The sequence below is a fragment of the Dromiciops gliroides genome, chromosome 2 (assembly GCF_019393635.1).
Source record: "Dromiciops gliroides isolate mDroGli1 chromosome 2, mDroGli1.pri, whole genome shotgun sequence".
NCBI lineage: Eukaryota > Metazoa > Chordata > Mammalia > Microbiotheria > Microbiotheriidae > Dromiciops > Dromiciops gliroides.
Genome location: NC_057862.1, coordinates 659,379,369 through 659,402,687, shown reverse-complemented (window position 1 = coordinate 659,402,687; position 23,319 = coordinate 659,379,369). Strand labels below are relative to the sequence as shown.

At 43.8% G+C, this 23,319-nt stretch overlaps 1 protein-coding gene across 3 annotated transcripts in view; it reads left to right on the top strand.

Annotated features, from left to right (window-relative positions):
- The window catches only part of ADGRG1 (adhesion G protein-coupled receptor G1), a 79,620-nt gene that overhangs the window by 47,534 nt on the left and 8,767 nt on the right, over window positions 1-23,319 (top strand). For 2 of the 3 annotated variants that reach the window (XM_043988339.1, XM_043988338.1), the window contains exons 2-6: window positions 18,707-18,802; window positions 20,077-20,505; window positions 21,411-21,543; window positions 22,577-22,718; window positions 23,030-23,161. In XM_043988339.1, the coding sequence (XP_043844274.1) occupies window positions 18,721-18,802; window positions 20,077-20,505; window positions 21,411-21,543; window positions 22,577-22,718; window positions 23,030-23,161 (918 nt within the window). In that variant the 5' untranslated portion in view covers window positions 18,707-18,720. Of the gene's footprint in view, window positions 1-460; window positions 611-18,706; window positions 18,803-20,076; window positions 20,506-21,410; window positions 21,544-22,576; window positions 22,719-23,029; window positions 23,162-23,319 lie in introns of those variants that run through there. The other variant, XM_043988336.1, reaches the window with a different exon arrangement.

Sequence of the window (23,319 nt, the reverse complement as noted above, 5' to 3'; positions counted from 1 at the left end):
TCCTGAGATGCAGAAAGTAATCTCTTTCCCTTCCCGGAAGAAGGGGTTGGAGGGGAGGGGGTTAGAGGGGGATCCAAAGCTGTGGGTCCATCAAAGGTGGACCCCTCCCCTCCAGGACACTTTGTTAGTTTCCAGGCTGCCCCCTAAGGTGGGGAAGGAAGATCTTCACTCAGGCTATGAGATATCTATCTATCCCCTGCTCTCTACCTGCTTCTCCCCCCACCTCTCCCCCTACCACCCCCAACCTTCATGGTACTCACTTAACCCAACTGGCTGAGTTTTGGCCCATTGTGTCTTCCCTGTTCTTTTATTTGTATTTACGGAAGGGCAATCCAAGGGCTAAGGCGTTGCTGTGTTCTTGAAATCACAGGCTGAAGGCTGCAGGCAGTGAGTATGTCTGCGTATGTGTGAAGAAGGGTCATAGTTATGTGAGGGGTTGGCGCTCCCCCAAGGGGAATTCTCTGGGCTCTGAGTCCAACCCTCAGGATCTTCCTGGAGGGATGACCAGCCTTGATGGAGAAACAAAAGTTCCACCTTTTTCTCAAGGGGAGCCCAGCGACAACTATCTGGGAGAACCGGGTCCATGTTGAATGGACTCATCTGGTCCCAGGTAATGGGTTTGGGACGCGGGGGGCGGGGGGTGAGGGGATGGGACCCAAAGGAATAAGATTCTCTACTTTATTCTATTCGGCGTGACAGCATGGAACAATGTTAAGAGGAAATTCCCAGAGTAACTGGTAGAAGTTAGGAAGAGCAAACAGGATCCTTCTGACTCCAGAATTCTGGGATTCCAAGTTTTGGAATTGGAGTAAATGGGATGTAAGTTTGAAGTTTGATTATGCTACTTACTACACCTGTGTAAGCTCAGGCAAATTATTTTGACTCTCTGGGTCTCAGTTTCTTCATCTGTAAAATGGTGGAGTTAGACTACAATTAGGGCTTCTTAATTTTTTTATGTCATGGACTCTTTCAGCAGCACAGTGAAGCTGGTGGATCCCTTCTTAAACATGTTTATGAATGCACAAAGGGGAAGCTAGGTGGTGCAGTGGATAGAGCACTGGCCCTGAAGTCAGGAGGACCTGAATTCAAATATCACCTCAGACACTTACTGGCTGTGTCACCCTGGGCATCACTCGACCTCAATTGCCTTAAAAAAACATCTGGAGCCATCTCTAGTCTTCCTGATATATATCTTGCCACTGGACGTAGATGGCTCTGGAGGAGTGAGGTTGGGGACCTTGGACAGCCCTCCCTCACTTAAATCCAATTCACTGCACATCGTGACATCACCTCCTGATGTCATAGTCCTCTTTGAGAACAAAAGACAAACAACAAATTCATAATATAAAATGAATGGAAGTATAAAGGAAACCATTATATTGGAATGTAATTATCAAAATTTTTTTAAAAGTTTATGTACCCCAGCTTAAAAACCCTTGAAGCAGGGCAAGGGCAGCTAGGTGCCCTAGAGTTAGGAGGACCTGAGTTCAAATCCATCCTCAGACACTTGACATTCAGTAGCTGTGTGACCCTGGGCAAGTCACTTAACCCTTATTGCCTCACCAAAAAAAAAAAAAAAAAGAACCCCTGGGCTACATGATCTCCAAGGCCCTTAACAGCTCTGAAGTCTATAATGGGAGGCAGTATGGCACAAGGGAAAGAGCTTTGACTTTGGAGTCAAAGGATTTGGGTTCAAATCTTACCTCTACTCCTTTCTACCTGAGTAACCTTGAGCAAGTCAAGTCAATCAATTAACATTTATTAAGGCATTTTATGAAGGATACAAAAAGAGATAAAAGAGAGTCCCTGCCCTCTGAAAGCTTACAATCTAATGGAAGAGACAATATGAAAACATACATATATATATATATGCATATATACATATATGCAGGATAAACAAGAAATAATTAACAGCAATTCCTCTCTGGGCCTCAGTTTCCTCATCTGTAAAATGAGGAGATTGTACTAGATGACCTCTTAGGCTCCTTCTAGCTCTAAATCTCTAAATTCTCTGATGGTGGGGGGATATTAAGTCAATATTCAATTATCTACATGTTGGAAAGAATGACCTGGAAGGATCCTTCCATCTCTTAATCTGGTGGTTTGCCAATTCCTTCTCCAGCTCATTTGCCAGATAAGGAAACTGAGGCAAATAGGGTGAAGTAACTTGCCCTGGGTTACACAGCTTGTAAGTGTCTGAAGCCAGATTTGAACTCAGGAAAATGAGTCCCACTGACTCCAGGTCCAGAGCTTTATCCTCTGCACCACCTAGCTGTCCCATGAACAAATTATCAGCAGGGGGCAGCTAGGTGGCACAGCAGATAGAGCACCAGCTCTGGAGTCAGGAGTACCTGAGTTCAAATCCGGCCTCAGACACTTAACACTTACTAGCTGTGTGAACCTGGGCAAGTCACTTAACCCCAATTGCCTCACTAAAAAAAAAAAAAGTTATCAGCAGGATCAATTGGAGATAATTAACAGAGAAAAGGTATTAGCATTGAGAGATTGTATCAGAAGCAAGACTTGAACCCAGGTCTTCTTGACTTTGAACCTAGCTCTTTATCTACTGTGTCAAGATGCTGCCCAGCAAAGTGTTTAATAAATGCTTGTTGCTTGATTAACTAAATCGTCCCTAAGGTCCCTTTCCTTCCTAAATGCTAAGGTGTATAATCCTATGCCTCACCATGTTATTAAATCACTTCGGCTGATTTTGAGTCTCTGGCCAACTTGTCCCCTTGCTTAGTAATGAAAACTCAGACTCATTTTCCCAGCCCATTAAGCCAAGCATGACTGGGAGGGTGACCTCCTGCAGACATCAGTGACGTGATACATTCCAAAGTTGACCGACCGGAGTCTTAGACCGTCTGGTACGTGGAGCCATCCAGCTCACTGTGGCCTTTCCCTGATGAAGAGGCCTGGGCACTGAGTGTACTTTCAGGATTTTCAGTAATAATATTGGGGGATAAGATGAGTAAGATAGGCTGAGATGGATCCAGGACACAGGAGATGGGGGTTTCCAAATGCTTGTGATGGCCATTGCTTCTTTGTGCTTTCCAATAACACTCCTTCTCCATGGGAACTCAGTCATAGGGTAACAAAGGTGGAAGAAAAGGAGCCCAGAAGCTAGTGCTGAGATTGCCTGGGCACTGGATTTATAGACAGAGGACTTGGGTCTCGTTCTTCTGTTTAATACATGTATGTGACCTTGGTCAAATCTCTTCTTGTGGAGGACTCAGATTTCTTATTTACAAAATGAGGCTAAATGATCTCCATGTTTCTTTTATCCAAATCTTATTTGGAGAGGGAAAGAGTACTTAGAATTGGATGTTGTTCCTTTACCACAAGACATGGGAAGATAAATGTGAAGATAAATGGAAAGTAGTGTAGAGAAGTAGAAGAAAAAGGCAGAGTGGACATCAGGAGATTGGTTTCCCAGCCCTGCTCCAACAGTCACTAGCTATGTGGCATTAGGCAAGTCTGTTTTCCCAGTTGGAAAATAGAATAATTATTCAACCCACACTAGGTCTCAATTAGTGCAAATAATGGTTCTCCCTGAAGTAGTTGTCAATTTACATTGCACATTTCCATTGGGCTGGCACCAATGACCATATTTTACATCATTAAAAAATTCTAATAACTTGAATTCAAATACACGGGACCACTTCAGGAGATTCATTATTTGCACTATTCAGGACCTCCCTGTATATCCTAGGGTTGTAGTGAGGACTGAATGAGGCATTTGTAAAGCAAGATTGAGAAATTATGATCTTTCTCTTGTTTTTACATAATCTTTATTTCTGCATATATCTCTCCCCTTCCCCAATAAGATAGTCCTGGTAACAAAGATTTTAAAAAGAAAGAGGAAGAAGAGCAGTTCACTAAAACCAACCAACATATCAAATATGTCCTATTTAACACACACAGTCTTTCTTGGTAAAGGAAAAGGAGGGGTGGATTTTCTCAACTCTTCTCCAGGGCCAACCTCGGTGATTATTATACATCATTAGGGGCTAATTTTTGTTTTGTTTTTGAAAAGGTTTTTGTTTATGTTGTTGCAGTTATTTTGTTTATTGTTTGGTTCTGCCTCACTCTTCATGAGTTCACATAAGTCTTCTCTGAATTCTTCAAATTTACTGCTTCTTATGGTGCAATATACCTTCATGCACCACAGTTTCTTTAGCCATCCCACAATCAATGTGCCTCTGCTTTGTTTCCAGTTCTTTGCAACCACAAAATGTTCCATTATGAATAATTTGGTGTATCTGAGATCTTTCTTTCTGTTTTTAACCTCCTTGGGGTATATGTCTGTCAGTGGGATCTCTGGGTCAAAGAATGTTCATATCCTAGACATTTTCTTAGCATTATTCCAAATTGCTTTCCAGAATAGTTGGATCAATTCTCAGCTCCATCAATGTTGTATTCACGTGTGCATGTCTTTCCACATCCCCCTTGAACATTGACTATGTCTATCTTTTTTTTTGGGGGGGGGGGGTTGAGGTAAACCTCAGAATTATTTTTATTTTTATTCTTCTTATTAGTAATTTAGAAAAAAATTCTATATAGTTTGCAATTTGTCTTTAGCAAAGTGTTTGTTCATATCCTTTGATAACATCTACTGGGGCCTCTGGAAGTAGAAATGGTAGAGGAACAAGAAGAGGAAGATGGAGGGAAAGAGAGAAAGGAAAGGGGAAGGAGGAAAAGAGAAAGGAGGAGAGAGAGGGAGGGAGGGAAGGGGGAGAGAGATCTGTTATTTCTATATATGTATCTTGAATATAAGAACCTTATCAGAGATGTATGATACTGTGATACAAAGGTTTTCCAATCAACACTTTACCTTCTTATCCTAGCTGCATGGATTTTATTTATGCTAAATCTTTCAATTTCATGCAATCAATACTATCTACTTTATCTTTAATATCCTCTCTAACTTTTAACTAGTTATTTTTTCCCTTAGCCATAGCAACAAAAGATGCCTAATTTTTAAAATGATGTGACCTTTTCAAATCTAGATCATATATCCATATTGAACTTATTATGGTATGTAGTGAACTATCATTATTCATAACTGTGGTTGGCTTATATCCTCATCTGTAAAAATGAGTTGAAGAGATCACCCTCTAAAAGCCTTTACAACTCCTAAGTCTAGGATCCCGTGATGTTCAAAAGCACTGAGGATGAGAGCATAACTGCTGCCCATCAGAGGGTTGGGTTCTACACCCCATGCCTGATACACCTAACCCCTTCCACACGGGCATCCTCATCATGGAACATCCAGAGAGAGGCTTAGATTTAGAGCTAGAAAGAAGCCTAGAAGTCATCAAGACCAGTTCCTCATTTTACAGATGAGTAAACTGAGGCCCCAAAAGAAGTATTATAAAGCAAGTGAGGGAACACCTTCGGTGCACCAGCCTTGGTCTGAGGATCTTTATTTCTTCTCAGGAAGGATGACAGGGCTGGGCACCACAAATACCTCGAAGGCAGTGTAGGGGAAAGAATGCTGACTTTGGAGCCTTAAGACCCGGGTACCCATGCCATCTCTGCCACTTAAGTGACTTCAGGTCTCAGTTCCAGCACCAGTTAAATGAGGCATGAACCAGATGCCTTCTAAGGTACCTTTCATCTCTAAAATCCTACGATCCTTTGCAAGCCTGATGCCACAGGGAAAGGCTTAGGTGGCTCAATGAGGAACGTTTGGCATTTCTCATCCCGGATCTGACTCAGGCTGGGGAGCCGTGCAGGAAGCCACTTATCAGGGAAAGAGGAAGCTGCGGCCTGAGGAATTTCTCTGTCACTTTCCTTGGCTAACTGCTTCCCAGGGTAGAGGTAGCACTGACTCCATTCCTCACCCACCCCTGCTCAGTGGGGCACGCAAGACTAGACAGGCACTATGCAAAGGCTGAGTCCCAGGCCAGCTCCACCCTGCTCCTTCCCCGCCCCACCCCAGCCCCACCAAACAAAATTAGGGAGGTCAGTCCACTTAGAAAAGGGAATTCTTAGTCCATCTCAAAAATGGACATAGTCTTTAAAATGATACACTGAAAAAAAAAGAAAATAAAATTATACACTGATGTGGACTATCATTCAGGGAAATCTTCGTCGATCATCTCTCTGGGCCAAACTCTGATATATAGGTATCCAAGAGTAACTATATTAGGAAGCCCCGATTCAATTAGGAAGGAGGGAAGGAAGAGAGGGAAGAAGAAGGAAGGGACTTAACAAATGCCTATTAGATGCTAGGCACTTAAAAATATTTCATTTGATCCTCAAAACAACTCATTTTACAGATGAGGAAACTGAGGCAGACCGAGATTAATACAACCAGGGTCACACACCTAGTAAGTGTCTGAGGCAGGATGTTAACTTGTCTTCCTGCCTCCAGGCCCAGCACTCCATTCATTATAGCATCTAGCTGCCTTTGATAGTGACCTCACCAAATCATTCATGGATCCCTTCACTGATGGAAAAATTTAATCTCTCTCTCTCTCTCTCTCTCTCTCTCTCTCTCTCTCTCTCTCTCTCTCTCTCTCTCTCTCTCTCTCTCACACACACACACACACACACACACACACACACACACACACACACACACACACCACCCAAGGCTTAGATCTGGTTAGTTGAATTCTGACTAGGTGTTCAGCTATTTGGCAGCGTTTGTGTTCAGTAGCTGTGTTTGAAGTGAAGTGACCCAGGTAGACGTCTACCTCTGTGGACGTAGTTTGAAGATTAAATTTTCAGCAATGCTCTCCCACCCCATCCCCTTCCCTCCTCTCAATCCCTCCCCAGCACCTTTGACTCTCCTCTTGCAAGGCAGGCCATCTGCCTGATCGCACCATCTTGGGCAAGAAACAGATTTGGTGCAGTGAGGGAAGACACAGAAGGAAATAGGGTCACCGACCTCAGTGAGCTCATCGTCTGAAAAGGAGGGAGCCCTTCTGGAGAGGTCTGGGAGGGCTGCCTCTCAACTCTTCCTCCTCCATCACCACTACTCTTCCTAACGCAGCTTGCATGGCTTCCCATTTGCTGACCTTCAATGGCTTCCCATTGGCCATAGGATAAAGACCAAACTCTTCAGAAAGAGAGGAAGATAGACAAATGAATATTTACATGCATAGCAGTGTAACAACATGCAAGCAAATATATACAAAACAAGCAAGATAGATATACCTATAGGTGGAGAGAGAATTTATTAAGCACCTACTGTGTGCTAAGCACTGGGAATACAAATATAGTAAAAAAAAAAATACAATCCTGCCCTCCAGGAGTTTACATTCTAACGTTACACTCTAACAACTCAAAAAAGGAGGAAGGTAAAGAAGTAGTCCCAAAAGTGATGAGCTAAACCTGGTTTGAAGCCTTCAATCTAATAATGCATGAGGTTCCTCCATGATGTAGTGCCACCCTGTACCACCAAATTCCTTTCTTTGTGGGAGTCTTATCTTCCCAACCTAATAGAAGCTCCCCCAGGACAGTAAGGACAATGCCTCCTCCCTCCCACAGCACAACCCAGTCAGTGCCCAGGGCAGTGATGCAATAGCCAGCCACTCAGTCAATGCTCTGGTGTTGTCTAGTTTGGTTTATTACTTAGCAGTTAAGCCCCTTGGGTTCATTATAATGGAGAGTGAGAAGTTATTAATTTTGATGGGATTGCTGAGGCTCTGGAGAACTTTCCATTCTCCTTGAATTTCCTCTTCTAAATACTCTGAAGTTTTCATTAACAATGGGGGACAGGGCTGCAAAGACCCTCTGACCAGTGACTTACATGAATCCAAGAAAGGTCTTTCTCTAGCTTTTATATAGAATGCAGTTGATGAATCAGTCTTTCAAGATTGAACCTTAACTCTCTCAGAAGCTAGAGCTGTGAGGCCAGTGATTGGTATGGTCAGGAACTTGGGGGGAGGGAGGAACTTTGAGAGTAGCATTAGGTTTGTTGGAGGTACACGCTTATAATCTCTGCTACCAGGGAGGCTGAGGTTGGTGGATTTCTTGAGTTCAGGAGTTCTGAGCTGCAGTAAGGCTAAAGTATATCTGATGTCTGTGATAAGTTTTGACACCTGTAGGGTGAGCCTCTGGAAGCAGGGGACTATGGAAATTGTCTATGGAGGGGTAAACTGGACCAGGTAGGGAACAGAGCAAGCCAAATTTTCACAATGATCAACACTAAGATTGGGCTCATGAGTGGCCTGGGCTAGATAGGGAGAGTGAGAAGAAGGGAGAAAGGAGAGAGAGAGAGAGAGAGAGAGAGAGAGAGAGAGAGAGAGAGAGAGAGAGAGAGAGAGAGAGAAGTTTGAATACTAGTTGACCTCTATAGCAAGTCAATGTCAAAGTGTGAACTTTTATTCAGAAAAATTCAGGACAGCTTACATGCTGGGCTAACTTATACCTGAGAAGAGAGCATTTGTTTTGAATTGAAGGAAGGGAAAGGAATCTCAGCTTTTGGATCCTCTTTTCTATTATTTTCTGAACACCTAAGAGCAGGGCACTTTGATAAGTGCTGTGGGGAAAGTGAAGGTGGAAGAATTAATAAGAATAGAGCAGCAGCAGTTTGGTGGGGGCTTGGAGTTTGAAGACCTGAGTTGGTTTTTTTTTTGTTTTGTTTTGTTTTGTTTTTGTTTTTGTTTTTTTAGGCAATGGGGGTTAAGTGACTTGCCCAGGGTCACACAGCTAGTAAGTGTCAAGTGTCTGAGGCCGGATTTGGACTCGGGTACTCCTGAATCCAGGGCCAGCACTTTAACCACTGCACCATCTAGTTGCCCCTGAGTTGTTTATTTTTAATCTTGGCTGGGACTCTTATTAACTTGTAGACCTTAGGCAAGTCACTTTTTTCTAGGTCTCATTTTCCCATATGTAACTAGGTCAGGGGTCCTCTAACCCCAAGGACTCTGTGGAGATATTTCAATAAGTATATGAATCTGGAATTTCTTTTTTTTAACATTTTGATCATCATTTCCATATAATTGGTTTCCATTGCAATCTCATGTATTTTATATTATGCATTAAAACTATTTTTCCAAGAAGGGATGTCCCCTTTCCCCGAACTGCAAAATGGGCTATGATACATACAAAAAGGTTAAGAACCCCCGGGGCTACAGTCATCCTGGAAAGCCTTTTGTAACTGTGCCCAGAAAGTTACCAAACTGTGTCTTGTCTTTGGCCCAGCTATCCCATTCTGGGGCCTATACCCAAATAAAACCAAAGAAAGAAGAAAAGGATCAATATGTACAAAATATTTATAGCAGCTCTTTTCCTGGTAACCTAAGATTAGAAACAAAGGGGTCATGCTCCTATTGGGAAATGGCTAAACACATTTATGATATATGAATGTAACAGAATGTCATTGAGCCATAAGAAATTATGAAATGGACCATTTCAGAGGAAACTGGACAAACTTCTATGAGCCAATACAGAGCAAAAGGACAGGAACTAAGAGAATGATTTTTATAACGCAGAAAAAAACCACGAAAGACTTTAGAACTCCTGTCAATGACGTGATGAGCCACTAATCCAAAAGAATGAAGATGAAATATGCCACTTACCTCCTGACAGAGAGAAAGATGGGGAACTTAAATGTAGAAAGAGATATACACTTTGAGACATGGCTAATGTAGGAATTTATTTTTTTTTTGCCAGGCTATAGCTATGCATTGAGGGATTTGTTTTTCTTCTCTTCTTTTAGTTTGCTAATGGGTGGAGAGGAGTAATGAGAGGAAAATATTTTTTAAAAGACTTGTTATTTAAAACTAAAATGAAAACTATTTAATATCTAATAAACATTTAAATGATATCTAATAATTTAAATATTTTGATAAGTTTGACAGATAAATGTTAAAATAATATTTAATATACTATTTTAAAAGCAAACTTCCTTTTGTAAAAATTTTTTTTTAAGATATCCATGGGGGCAGCTAGGTGGTGCAGTGTATAGAGCACTGGCCCTGGATTCAGGAGGATCTGAGTTCAAATCCGACCTCAGACACTTGACACTAGCTGTGTGACCCTGGGCAAGTCACTTAACCCCCATTGTCCTGCCAAAACAAAAGAAAACAAAAAGATATCCAGATTAGATGATTTCAAAGGTCTTTTCCAATTCTTACATTATATAATTCTGTTATGTGAATAAGACAGAGACCCTCACCCTAAGGAACTCCCACTACTGAAGACTTCAAAAAGTTGGAAGAAGCAAAGAGAGGAATTACTGATCTGGACTCGATTCTCATCACGCAGGGGAACCGCTGGCTAAAGTCAAAGTGATGGGAACGTTGGAGAGTAATGACCTCTCTGTCTTAGATTTGTGACTGGGGAAAAGGAAACTGGATATTGTCGGACATGAGCACTAGATCTGGGAAAGGCGGTTCTCAGAGGAAAGATAGATAGGTTGCCTTGGATTAAAAGCCTAACAAGAGGGGGCAGCTAGATGGCACAGTGGTTAGAGCACCGACCCTGGAGTCAGGAGGACCTGAGTTCAAATCCAGCCTCAGACACTTGACACTTACTAGCTGTGTGACCCTGGGCAAGTCACTTAACCCCAATTGCCTCACTAAAAAAAAAAAAAGCCTAACAAGAAGTCATTCTCAGGGGCAATGTTTGGTTTAAAATAATGAAATTCTAAAGAAGTCAAGAGAAAGGATTCCAATGAAAAGGAAAATGAGAAATTGTCTAAATCAAGGGTCCTTCACCTTTCCTGTGTCATAGATCCCTTTGGCTGTCAATCTGGTGAAACCTTCTCAGATATAAGTTTTAAAATGCCAATATGTAAGATTATAAAAGAAATCAATTAAGTGTAATAGTTATCAAAATAAAAACAAGTTAAGAAATGCTAGGCTAAAAAATTAATGTGGGTGCGCAGGGAATCCATTCCCCAACTTAGATTGTTCTAAAAAGCATGTAGAAGATTTAAGCAAGGACAGAAAATAAAGAATAAATTCTATGATATGGTCCTCTGAGAATAATGTCAAAGCTCAAAATAAGCTAAGGACATCAAAGAAAGCTAAAGACATACAAAGTAAGATTTTTTTTTAATTTACTTGAGGGAAAGAGGAGAATCAAAGAAGCTTCTGTGGGTGAATGGGATAATGGTAATAGATGACTGGGAGAAGACAGAATTATTCAACTCTTACTTTGTCTCTATTTTTTCTCCCAAGAAGAATAATCTTTGGACTTAAACGGATGGTACAAAAATAATCATGGGAATCTGATGCCCAAGATTACATAGGGAGATAGTTAGTACCTACCTGCCTTTGATGAGCTCAAGACCAGGTGAATTCTATCCTTTATCTTTTTAATTTTTCCCCAGTTAACAAGTATTTATCTTCACTCCCTCCCATCTTCTCCCACACTAAAAAAAAGAAAACAAAACGATTTTTAACAAGTATGCATAAACAAAACAAATTCCCACATTAGCCATGTAAACTTGTAGGTCTTCTTCATCTGGAGTTGATTGCCTCTCCATCAAGAGGTGGATACCAAGCTTGATCATTGATCACAGTCAGTCATTGCACTAATCAAAAGTCATCAGACTTTAGAAATTGTTTATCTCTACAGTGTTGCCATTGTATAAATAATTTTCCTGGTTCTTCCCTCTGCATTGATTCCTACAAGCCTTATTTTTCTGAAGCTCTCTCTTCTATCATTTCTTATGGCCATTTTATGGTCTGTAGGCTGATATTTAGAGCTATCCAGAAGTGGAATGGGTTGTTCTCAGGGAGTAGTAGGCTGCTTCTCACTTTTTTCAGGCAGATGCTGGTTGACTAGTTGTCAGGTATGATGTAGAAGGGACTCTTATCTAGTTAGGGTTTGAGTTGGATGGCCTCTGAGGTTACTTCAGTTCTATCAGTCCTACCTAGACCACCAAGGGACTCAGTCTTGATCTGAAGCCAGATCTTTTCCTCCATAATCCCCCAAATGCCTTCAAACCCAATAGAATCATGACCTCTCTAAGGGATCTCTTTCCTTCTCTTAGAATGGGGGCACTTGACATTGGCTCCACAGAATACTTTGGGGATAGATTTCATCAAGTCCATGAAACTGGGTGGGAAAAAATTGCATCTTTATTTTCATTGATTTATTACTGAAATTTAACACTTCCTTCTATTATGATATAAGCAACAAATATTATTCTGGGAAGGGATCCATAGGCTTCACCTAAAGGATCCAGGATACAAAAAGTTTCAATTGTTGTTCAGTTGTGTCTGACTCTAGGTGATCCCATTGTGGGGTTTCTTGGCAGCTCATTTTACAGATGAGGAATTGAAATAAACAGGATTAAGTGACATGCCCAAGGTCACACAGCTAGTAAGTTTCTGAGGCCAGATTTGAACTCGGGAAGATGTCTTCCTGATTCCCAAGCCCAGTGCTCCATCACCTCTTGTGAAATGAAGGATGAACAACAACACACTGCATCACCAAGCTGCGCCACCCATTAGGCTCTGTAAAAAAAAAAAAAAAAAAAAAAAAAAAAGGATGATTGAAGGTGGAGAATAGAGAGAAAAGACCCCAGAAGGCATAATGCCAGGATCTCAGAGTCTTCAGATAAGTTTTCTGCCAGAGTAGGAAGGTGTTGTCAAAACCACAGATACCACTAACTTTGTGACAGAGTCATCCCCCCACCCCAAACCCTTCCATGTTCTCCAAATCCAAGGCTTTGGGCAACTTTCATAGTGATCTAGAACACAATCCTTTTACCAAGGTTAGCCCTTTCATTTTACAGGCAAGGAAACTGAGGCCAAAGGAAAGAAAGTGACTTAGCTAGAGTCTTACGGTGAATAAGAAGAAGCTTCTTCAGTAAGACAGCATCTAGGGTGTGACCAATTATAGCAATTGCCTTGTACTTTGGGCTGGGTTCTGATCCAGAAAGACAACTGTTGGAGGAGAAGGTCCTCAGTCAGCTGGTACTAAAATAGTCCTAAAGTCTTATGTACATATAATCAGCTCATAATTCCACCCTCCCACCTGTCACCACCCAGCCAAAGTGGTCTGAGGTCACTGGCTTCCCCACACCCCCCTCGTACCGCCCTTTTGTCACCTAGAGAATATGTTAGGGACATTGTAGAGGCAATTCCCAGAAGGACGGAATTGGGGAGCAAGAAGAGACCTACTTAGGACAATGCAAACACTTGACAAAATACTTATTAAAAAGTCATTCATGGGGCAGCTAGGTGGCACAGTGGATAGAGCACCGGCCCTGGATTCAGGAGGACCTGAGTTCAAATCCGGCCTCAGACACTTAACACTTACTAGCTGTGTGACCCTGGGCAAGTCACTTAACCCCAAATGCCTCATTAAAAAAAAAGTCATTCATTCACCCAGTGGTCATCTAGAGTCACCAATACATCAAAGGAATCTCCACTGATTGTCATATCTGATAAGGGATCTGCTTAGAGACCCCCAAAGAGGGGGAAATGACCACCCCTGAAAGCAGCCATTTCCATTTGGGAACAGTGCTCATTGCTAGGAGGGTTTTCTACATTAAACCCAAATCTATCTTTTCATAACTTCCTTCCCCCCACATCTCCCCAGCTCCTGGTTCTGTACTATGGCACTAAATGGACCAAGTCTAATCCCTCCTCCAAATAGTTGAAGCCCCCTATCAGGCCATACATCCTCTCAAGTGCCCTGAGGCGCTCTCTCCATTTAGTCGAATGGTGCAAATATCCCACCTTCTACAAAAGCCTTCCCCAATCCTTCTTCATTCTAGTGCCTTACCTCTGATGGTCATTTCCTATTTATCCCTCATGTCTTGTTTTTCTTAGTTGATTGCATGCTGTCTCCCCCATTAGATTAAACTCTTTGAGGGCAGGGACTGTCTTTTGCCTTTCTTTGTATAGCTAACACTTAGCAAGCTTAAGCTTTCCCTGAATCTTCTGTTCAGGCTAGCCATCCTCAGTTCCTTCAACCCAGTCTTCTGTCATGGGATCAGGGTCCTTTCTTGTTCAGGTTACCCCTCTCTGAATACTCTCCAGTTTATCCATGCTGTCCAGAACTAAGCTCAATCCTAGGGAGGGAGATTGTTCTAGACATGATCTCTGAAGTCCCCATTGAGATGCAATGGCTCTGTATAGCACTTGATGGCACTTTATCTCACTGCCCTTGGGTTATTGTTTGGGGGTGAGCCTTATCTCCTCATACATGCCTAGCCTAACACACAGGGAGAGCTCAGCAAACACTTGATGAGCTGAATTACCTACTTACATAGTCAATGGCATTGCTGAGTGCCCCACTCAATGACTGAGTGAGCCATGAGTGGACAGAGGACTTTGGACGCAGTTCTGCTTTCATTCACTATTTTGGAATTGGGGGGGAAACAGTCTGAAAACTCTGCTTACTTCTCCTAACGCCCTTGCCATCTAGAACAGAAAGGGAAGACGGGAAGGGAATGGTCAGTTGAAGAATTGGGGGATATAAAATATGAAAGAGGAAAGTAACATAATTCTTATTCCTTTGATCATCACAACTTGTATGTGTTCCATACAGGACATGGTCCTCAATTTTATGCTATTTTGAAGTTTGGATTCTTCTGGCACCATTCTCCAATGCTGGTCAGATCCTTAAATGGAAGGCAGAAAAAGCAGTAGACTGAGTTCAGATTGACTAACCCCTAACTGTTGATCTTGGCTCTGCTGTTAACAGGTAGTGCCATGCTGGCTAAGACCCTTTCCCTGTCTGGGGCCTCAGTTTTGCTATCTGTAATATGGGAAGATTGAGCCAGGTGGTAATAGTTTATATAAGTGTTTTAAAGCTCACAAAGAATCCTCTAGGGAGGTACTGTATGTTATTGTTTTATAGATGAAGAAATTGAGATTCATGGTGGTTAAGTAATCAGCCTCACACAGCTAATAATTATCAGAGGTAGGATTTGAACTCGGGACTTCCTGACTCCAAGTTTTGCATTGTTTCCACTGGACCAAGCTGCTTCTCTGGTGATCCCTAAATCCCTCCCAGTTCTGACATCCTCTATCCTAAGGTCCTTTCATCTCTGCCACTCTGTGTTCTAAGGTCCCTCCCAGTTCTGACCCTCTCTCATATAAGATCCCTCGTGGCTCTGACATTCTTTGTTTTAAGATCTCTCTCAGCTCTGATATCCTGTGTTCTAAGGTCCCTCCCAGCTCTGACACTTTGTGTTCTAAGGTGCCTCTATCTCTGACACTCTGTTTTCTAAAGTTCCTCCCAGCTGTGATATTCTATATTCTAAGGTCTCTTCCAGCTTTGATCTTGTATGTGCTGAGATCTCTCCTGTAAGTTCATGAGTCCAAATCTAAATGGAAAGAAGTCACCCCTTGAATAGTGAGCAGGTGGTTTTTCCCCTTTTCTGGTGAATTCCAGGCATGGAAGACAGCTCATGCAAAAACACAGGTGGCCAGGAGAGATGGAATACTGTTTGTGAAGATTACCATGTGTGGGAAGGCAGGTTGGGGAAATCATAGAGGGCCCTTCATGGCCAGGTTGGGAGGGGACACTTGACCCAAGTTGAGCAGGCAGTACCTCCCAGATGTGGGGCATGGCTTTGCACAAATTCCTGAAGGCAGGAGATGGCATTTACCAGTCATTCAGGAAACAGCTAGTCTTCCACTTTGGCTGGAGCTAAGGAGTGACTGAAGGGAGGGATGGGAAATGAGACTAGACAGGTAGGTTGGAGCTACCTGGTAAAGAACTTAGAACACAGTATTTATATTTAATCCTAGAGAGGCTGGGAAGGTTTTGAGCAGCAGAGGCAGATGTGTGCCTAGAGAATATTTTGACAGTGATATGGAGAATGGATCAGAGAGGGGATACCGGAAACAATCCCCACCCCACATCCATTCAGCACCATGAAACTTACCCAGAATGCCTTCCCTTCCTTTATATCATTTGATTTTCACCAAAGTCCTATCATGGAGTCAGAACAGACCCTCTGTTTCCTCATTGGTTGATTGTACAGACTTGATCAATGCCCCCTCTGGCATTCCATGTTTTAAGGTTCTTTCCAGCTCTGACATTTGGGGATTTTTTATTCTTCTTTCCAAAGCCAGGATTAGAGATAGGTGAGGTAGGCAGCCCCCAGGGGTACAAATTGAAAGATAATACACGAAGAGAGCCAACACAACTTTTTAAAATGCATATTGTTTATTGTCAGAAAATCCTTCTCTCCATGGAAGTCAGCAAGTCAACCAGCATTTATTACATGTTTACTATGTATCAGGCCCTGTGCTAAATGCTGGGAATACAAATACAAGAATGAAGAGAGTTCCTGCCCTCAAGAAGCTTATATTCTAAAGTGAGAAGACAATGGATAAAATGGAGTTAAATAGAGGTCTTGTCTAAATTACCCCCAAAAAAAAAGTAAAAGAAGAAAAGAGGGGCCGAAAGGGAAGGGAAGAAAGAGGAGATGAAGCTGGGTAGGGAGCCCTGTAGAGAAAGTCCTGGAGGCAGGAGTACAGCCTGGAAAAAAAAATGAAGCCATAGTAAGTCTGAGGCTCCTCAAAATGGAGGGTCTGAGGCAGGGAGAAGGGGACAACCAGCCAATCATAAAGAGAAACCACAGGGCTAGAGGGCACCTGAAGTATGTGAAGTCTAGGGATGGAGTAAGCCTCTGGGGTGAAGAGGTTTCTGGGGCATTGTAGCATCGGGAGTGAAGCCCAGAGAAAGATCAAGACTTGGAATCACTGAATTCCAGTCTGAAAGTTGGATTGGAGCTCAGCCATCTTCAAAGCAAAATTCCCTGAAAGGAATCCCCACCATGACATACCTAACAAGTGACTGGCTGGCTTTTGCTTAAAGCCTTCCAAAGAGGGAGGACCATTCCTTCTCCAGTTCATTTTAGCAATGAAGAAACTGAAGCCAACAGGGTTAAGTGACATGCCCAGGGTCACACAGTTAGTAAGTATATGAGGCCAGATTTGAACTTAGTTCTTCCAGACTCCAAGCCTGGTGCTCTATCCACTGCACCACCTAGCTACCCTGAGTGGGCATTATCACCTTCCTATTCTTAGAAACCACACCTCTATTAATGCAATTCAGGAAAACAGCACCCAGTTGATTCATTGAGCTTATAGGACACTAAGATCCTGTGGTCTTTCTCATGGCAGCAAAGGAGAGTGGGATTGTTGTTTAGTCATTTTAGTCAGATGCAACTTCATGACCCTATCTGGTGTTTTCTTGGCAAAGATACTGGAGTAGTTTGCCATTTCCTTCTCCAGATAATTTTATACATGAGGAAACTGAGACAAGCGTGGTTAAATGACTTGCCTAGGGTCAAACAGCTATTAAGTGTCTGAGGCTGGATTTGAGCTCAGGAAGGGGAGTCTTTCTGATTCTATATAGGGCTTTCTTGGCACCACTAGGTGGTCCAGAGGATGGAGCAGTGGGCTGGATTGTTGCGAGGATCAAATGAGATAACATGTAAAGCACTTTGCAAATTTATTATTGTTGTTGTTGTTATTATTTCAAAATCCTTTATTGGTATCATGGAAGGAGCAATGACATTAGGCTCAAGAGGTCTAAGCTCAGACTTCATCTGCGACATTTTATACCTCGAGTTAAGTTCACTGATCTTTGGGTCTCCATTTCTTTCTTTGTTAACTGAAGGGGCTAGGGTAGAAGATTCTTTAAGGTGTCTTTCATCTCTAGAGCCCCGGATCCTCACTAAGGGCCCCAATACAAACAATTGCCTGAGACAATCTGACCATTTAAAGGAGGATGACACCCTAACCACAGCCCAAGTAATAGGCACGAAACAAGTTACGTGACATTTCTACCCAAAGAGAGGGAAATGGATGAACCATGGCTCCCCCTTGTGGCAGAAAGTGGAAGAGCGGTCCAGGTGATGTCAGCTCTCATCCCAGTACCAGCCTTGGGACCACACTGTTTGCCCTGGAGTTCCAGGGCTTTGCAATTGTCCTCATCCCTAAACCCCCTTTGTGTCTGGGAACATATGAAAGTGCTTGTGATGGTTAGGAAGGCAACAGGGCATGGTGCACTAGGGCATTGGAAAGGAATTCAGGGGAGCCACAGTCCCGGGATCAGAGAGCATACCAGGTGCTGTCCAGTCCAGCCCTCTCATTTTACAAATGAGGGAACAGGTCCAATTTGAGGAAATAACTCACCCGAGGTCAGTGAGTGGCAGAGCCACTGACTCTAAATGCACTGTGCTGGGTTGTAGCCCTGGGTCTGCCACCAACTTTCTGAGCAAGTCACATCTCCCTTTCTGTCCTTCAGTTGCTTCATCTGTAAAATGGGGGGTTTGGACTTGATATAGATAGACAGATAGATAGATAGACAGACAGACAGACAGACAGACAGACAGAAAGAAAGACAGACAGACAGACAGACAGACAGACAGACAGACAGACAGACAGACAGACAGACAGACAGACAGACAGATAGATAGATAGATAGATAGATAGATAGATAGATAGATAGATAGAGATGATAGCTAGATAGAGAGATGGATGTAGATGTAGATATAGATAGATATAGACATAGACATAAACATTATAGATATAGATATAACCTCTCTTTGGGTGCACACAACAACCCTGTGAGGTAGGTGCTATGATTACCCCATTCTACAGATGAGGGAACTGAGGCCAATACATGTTAAGTGACTTGTCCAGAGTCACCCACAGGGAAGTTTATGAGGCAGGATTACAACAAAGGGCTTCTCGACTCCATGGCCCCAGAAAGGAAAAAAAACCACTAGGATGAAGTTGGTGTTGATCTTGAATTTTTTCAGGTGGTGACTTCCCTATGACACCGATGAAGAAAATGGCAGGCCAGGCATTTCACAAGGCAGTGGTTTTCCATATGAGTCTTTTCTTCCTCCTCCAAGGTAATGTGCCTTTCCTTCTTCCCCACATGGACCCTCCCTAAGTTCCCCATTTTCCAGAATTTACTTCTTTTAATTTTATGGGCAACTCTATCCATCACAGAAAATATGGCATGGGGGGGAAGCACCCCAGACTTGTTCTACCACTGATTCCCAGTGTAGCCATGGGAGAATTAGCTCCCCTTTCTGGACCTCAGTTTCCCCATCTATAAAATAAGGGTGTTGGAAGAGATAGTCTTCATAACCCTTCTGACTTTCTTACCTTCTCAATGGGTGGGGGAGGTGTGGGAGGAAAGGAGAGAATTTGGAACTTGAAACTTTTTCATGAATATTGAAATGTTTTAGTAAATGAATGAATAAACAAATAAATGAAATGAGAGGATTTGACTCCATGACTGCTGAAGTTACTTCCAGTTCCAGAGCCTATGGATTCCCCCCGCCCCTTTCCCTTGGGTCTCCTGACTTCCTAAGCCTCCCCTTTCCATCCCCCGCCATCCCATCACCTCTGTTGAGTAGGTATGACAGTCAGACTCATAGACTTGTTGGAGTGCTAAGGAGCCTTAGAATATCAAAAAGATTCTAGAGGTAGAGCTAGAAAGGACTTCAGGAGTCATCTAGCCCAACCCCCTCATTTTACAGAGAAGGAAACAGTCCCAGGGAGGTTGAGTGACTTACCCAAAGTCACACAGGAAGCAAGCATCAGAAATGGGATTTGAACATGAGCCATCTTGACTCCAAAGCTGATCATCTAGCCACAGTAGCATGCTCCCTCCATAGTAGATGCTTAATAAAAACTTGTTAGACTCACCTTATTAGATGCTTTCTCCTCTTTCTTCCCTCTCCTCCATTTTACAGGTTAGGAAACTGAGGCCCAGAGAGTCACTTATCCAGGGCCTTACACAGTTTGGAAAATCTATAAGCAAGGGTATTATAGGAAGATGACAAGCCTGGTACTCCAAGGTCCCTTAGAGTTCTAAAAAGTCTATGACATTGACCGTCATACGAACTCAACAGAGGTAATGGGATAGTGGGGAACCAGAGGGGGAGGCTTAGGAAGTCAGGAAGGGAAAGGGAATCCATCAGATGTTGAGCTGGAAGGAACTTCAGAGGTAACTGAGCCAAATCCTCTCATTCCATTTTATTTATTTGTTCATTCATTCATTCGTTTAAGAGGTAGGGCCAGGCTCTCACACTGCCCTTCTGGGTAGAAAGAGGGGGCCCCCAGCCACAGCCATGCTGAACTTCCTAATCCATTTACTTCTCCTTCTCTGCCACAGGGACACAGGGCAGCAACCACAAAGATGAGTTCAGGTTCTGTGGGGAAAGGAATCAGACCCATTTGAGCAGACTGTACTACATTCAAGGCCATTCCCGCCACATTGTCATCGAGAACACAGAAAAGGCCCTAACAATCAAGGCCCCATTTCCCGCCAAAGAATCCAACAAATCCTGGGATTTCTCACCTCCCAGGGGCCCGTATCATTTCTGTCTCTACTGGCTTCCGAATGCTGAGAAGCTCCACCTCGTTTATGGCAAGACCACTTATGAGCTGAGTAAACAGGCCCGTGAATTCCTGTGCTTCAGCCACCTCGAGGTGGCGGAGCCGGTGCAGGGGCCCCCACTGCTCAATCCTTCCTACAGCTCCTGGAGAAAACCGCAGAACACCAGCCTTCTCAGTAGCCATCGATACGTCTTCCACTTTCACGGTAACCATGGGAGGTGGGCGCAAGATCTGGAGGGGTTGGGGAGGTTTTTATTCTTGATCCTCCTCCATCTTCCTGTCCCTGACCCCACATCTCTGCTGAGATGGACAGAACAAGCTAAGTAGAGACAAGAGAAGGGAGTTTCCTCCAGGGATCTCCCCTGAGGTCTACTGGGGTGGTGTTCTAAGCCTCTGTGCTTTGTGCTGGGGGTGCAAAGGTTGGTGACTCAGGCCCTCCTCTCAAGGAATTTGTAATCTAATGGAGAAGAAGGGGGAGGCATTGACCCTATGAGGAAGGCATTTACGCAAATAACTACCTTATGATGAGGGGGAGGCAAGTGCAGAGAAGTCCAGGTTAAGTTCTATGAGGAGTGAGAAATCACTTTAAATCAGGGGATCAGAGATTTCATGGAGGAGGCAACCCTTTAGTTGGCTCTCTTTGAGCCCAGAGGGTAATTAATTACAATCTAATCCATTAGAGTGTAAACTCCTTGAGGGAAGGGACTGCCTTTGCCTCTTTTTGTATCCCTGGTGCTTAGAACAGTGCCTGGCACATAGTAGGCATTTAATAAATATTGATGGGTGGGTGGATGGATGGATGGATGGGTGGATGGATGGATGGATGGATGGATGGGTGGATGGATGGATGGATGGATGGATGGATGGATGGATGGATGGATGGATGGATGGGTGGATGGATGGATGGATGGATGGGTGGATGGATGGATGGATGAGCCTATCGGTTTGAAGGTGGAGGAAGAAGAGTTTGATTTAGGGTCCTCAGCATCCAAGAGAGTTGGCCACATTGGCCAAGTTGGTGGGAGCAGCCCTTTCCTGCTTGGGTCGGGGAAGCAGGTAGAGTGTGTGTGACTGAGCTCATCTTAACTGCAACCTCCTTGCTCTCCCCAGACCCCCCTCATCATGCCTCTTCCCACAATGGGTCAGTTGACATGTGTGATCTGAAACGGGAACTACAGTCAATTAATGTGCTATTGAGCAACCCTAGAAACGGCAGGAAGTTACCACCGACCTCTGTGAGCCAGTGAGTACACCCAGTCTTTCCTGCTGCTGTCCAACAGCATGGGGGGGGGGGCAGGGGAGGCACTGTACCAGAGGGGTCGGGCAGGCAGGACCGTGGTCCAGGCTCCTAAAAGGGTGGGACTGAGGGAAAGGGATGAAAAGAACAAATGAGGAAGCTTTGAATCATATCTCCTATAATCACTAAATCTTAGATTTGGAACAGACCTCAGTGGTCTGGTCGAACCCATCTGTGCAAAGGCATCCCCGCCTGGCAAGCAGCCATGTGGCAGCCTCTGCTTAAATACCTCTAAGATCTGGGAGCTCACTACTTCCTAAGGACTCCCAACCATAGCTTGTTTGTATATATTTTTTGCTTATTGTCTCCCTCATTAGATTGTGAGCTTCTTAAGGGCACAGTCTGTCTTTTGCCCCCTTTTGTTTCTCCAGCCTCAGCATATATAGTAGGTGCTTAATAAATGTTTATCTGTTGATCCTGCTCTCCCCTTTCTCACCTCTTGTGTCTTTTTTTTTTTAAGTGAGGCAATTGGGGTTAAGTGACTTGCCCAGGGTCACACAGCTAGTAAGTGTTAAGTGTCTGAGGCCAGATTTGAACTCAGGTCCTCCTGACTCCAGGGTCACTGCTCTATCCACTGCGCCACCTAGCTGCCCCACCTCTGGTCTCTTGTTACTTCTCTCTCCTGCCTTCCTCCAGGTTGTGCCTTCCTTTCTTTCCCACTTCTCCAATTGCTTCATCCTTTCTTCCTTCCTTGGCCCCACTCTCCTTGCTCTGTGCCCCTCTCCTTGTCCCCCTATAATAGAAATAAGCACAATTGATATTTCTGGTGTACTTGAAGGTTCACAAAGCTCTTTCCTCACAACATCTTGGTCAGATAGGAAAACTGAGTCTCAGAGAAGTTAAGTGACATTCCCAGGCTCACACAGCCAGTTAGTGTCAGAAGCAGGACTTGAACCCAGGTCCTGTGATCACAAAGTCCTATGTCTTTCCATGACGTCAGTAACCTGGGGGCCCTCTGTTCTCTCTTCTTACTCTCTAGGCATCTGCAGAGCTTGGAGTCAAAGTTGATGAGCGTACATTTCAAAGGGGATAAGGCTTCCTTTGAGGAGGAGAAGATCAATGCCACTGTGTGGAAACTGAGGCCAGGAATTAAAGATCTGCACATCCATTCCAAAGCAAAGGTCAGTATCTGGGCATCCAGAGGAAGAAGGGAGAGAGAAGGGGGAGGGGAGGAGAAGGGGAAAACCACTTAGGTCAAGAACTACTTGTTAGTTCCAAGACAGCCCTGGGGAAGTACCTAGGGTCGGCAAAGTCCAGCTGGTTCTAATGGTCCCAGTGCTAAGCTCAGGATGGATGCTAGTGGGCCGGCCACAAAGTCATGATCCCATCCCACTTCCTGCCCATTGCAGGGTCTAGGTCCTCTGCAGCTCCCATGCCTGCTGCTTTGGGTGGCCCCAGAATTCCTCTGACTTCCTTCCCTTGGACTTTGCAGGTGGAGCAGAGCAGAGTGCAAGAGTACTCCGTGAAGCTGCCCGGTGCCCTCTTCGAGAAGGCCAAAGGCCGGAGAGGGGAGACCGACAAGAGGCTCCTGCTCATGGATTTTAGCAGCCAGGCTTTATTCCAGGTACTCCAGCTGGGCGACTGTCCTGCTTCTCCCTTCCTGGAAGAGAAAAGGAGTACATATAAATGTGTTGGGGGAGGAGAACAAGAGATGCAGGGAGCTAAAATAAGATGAATCATAGTGACAATAACTGATATTTGTGTGGGTGGCTTTTTCCTTAT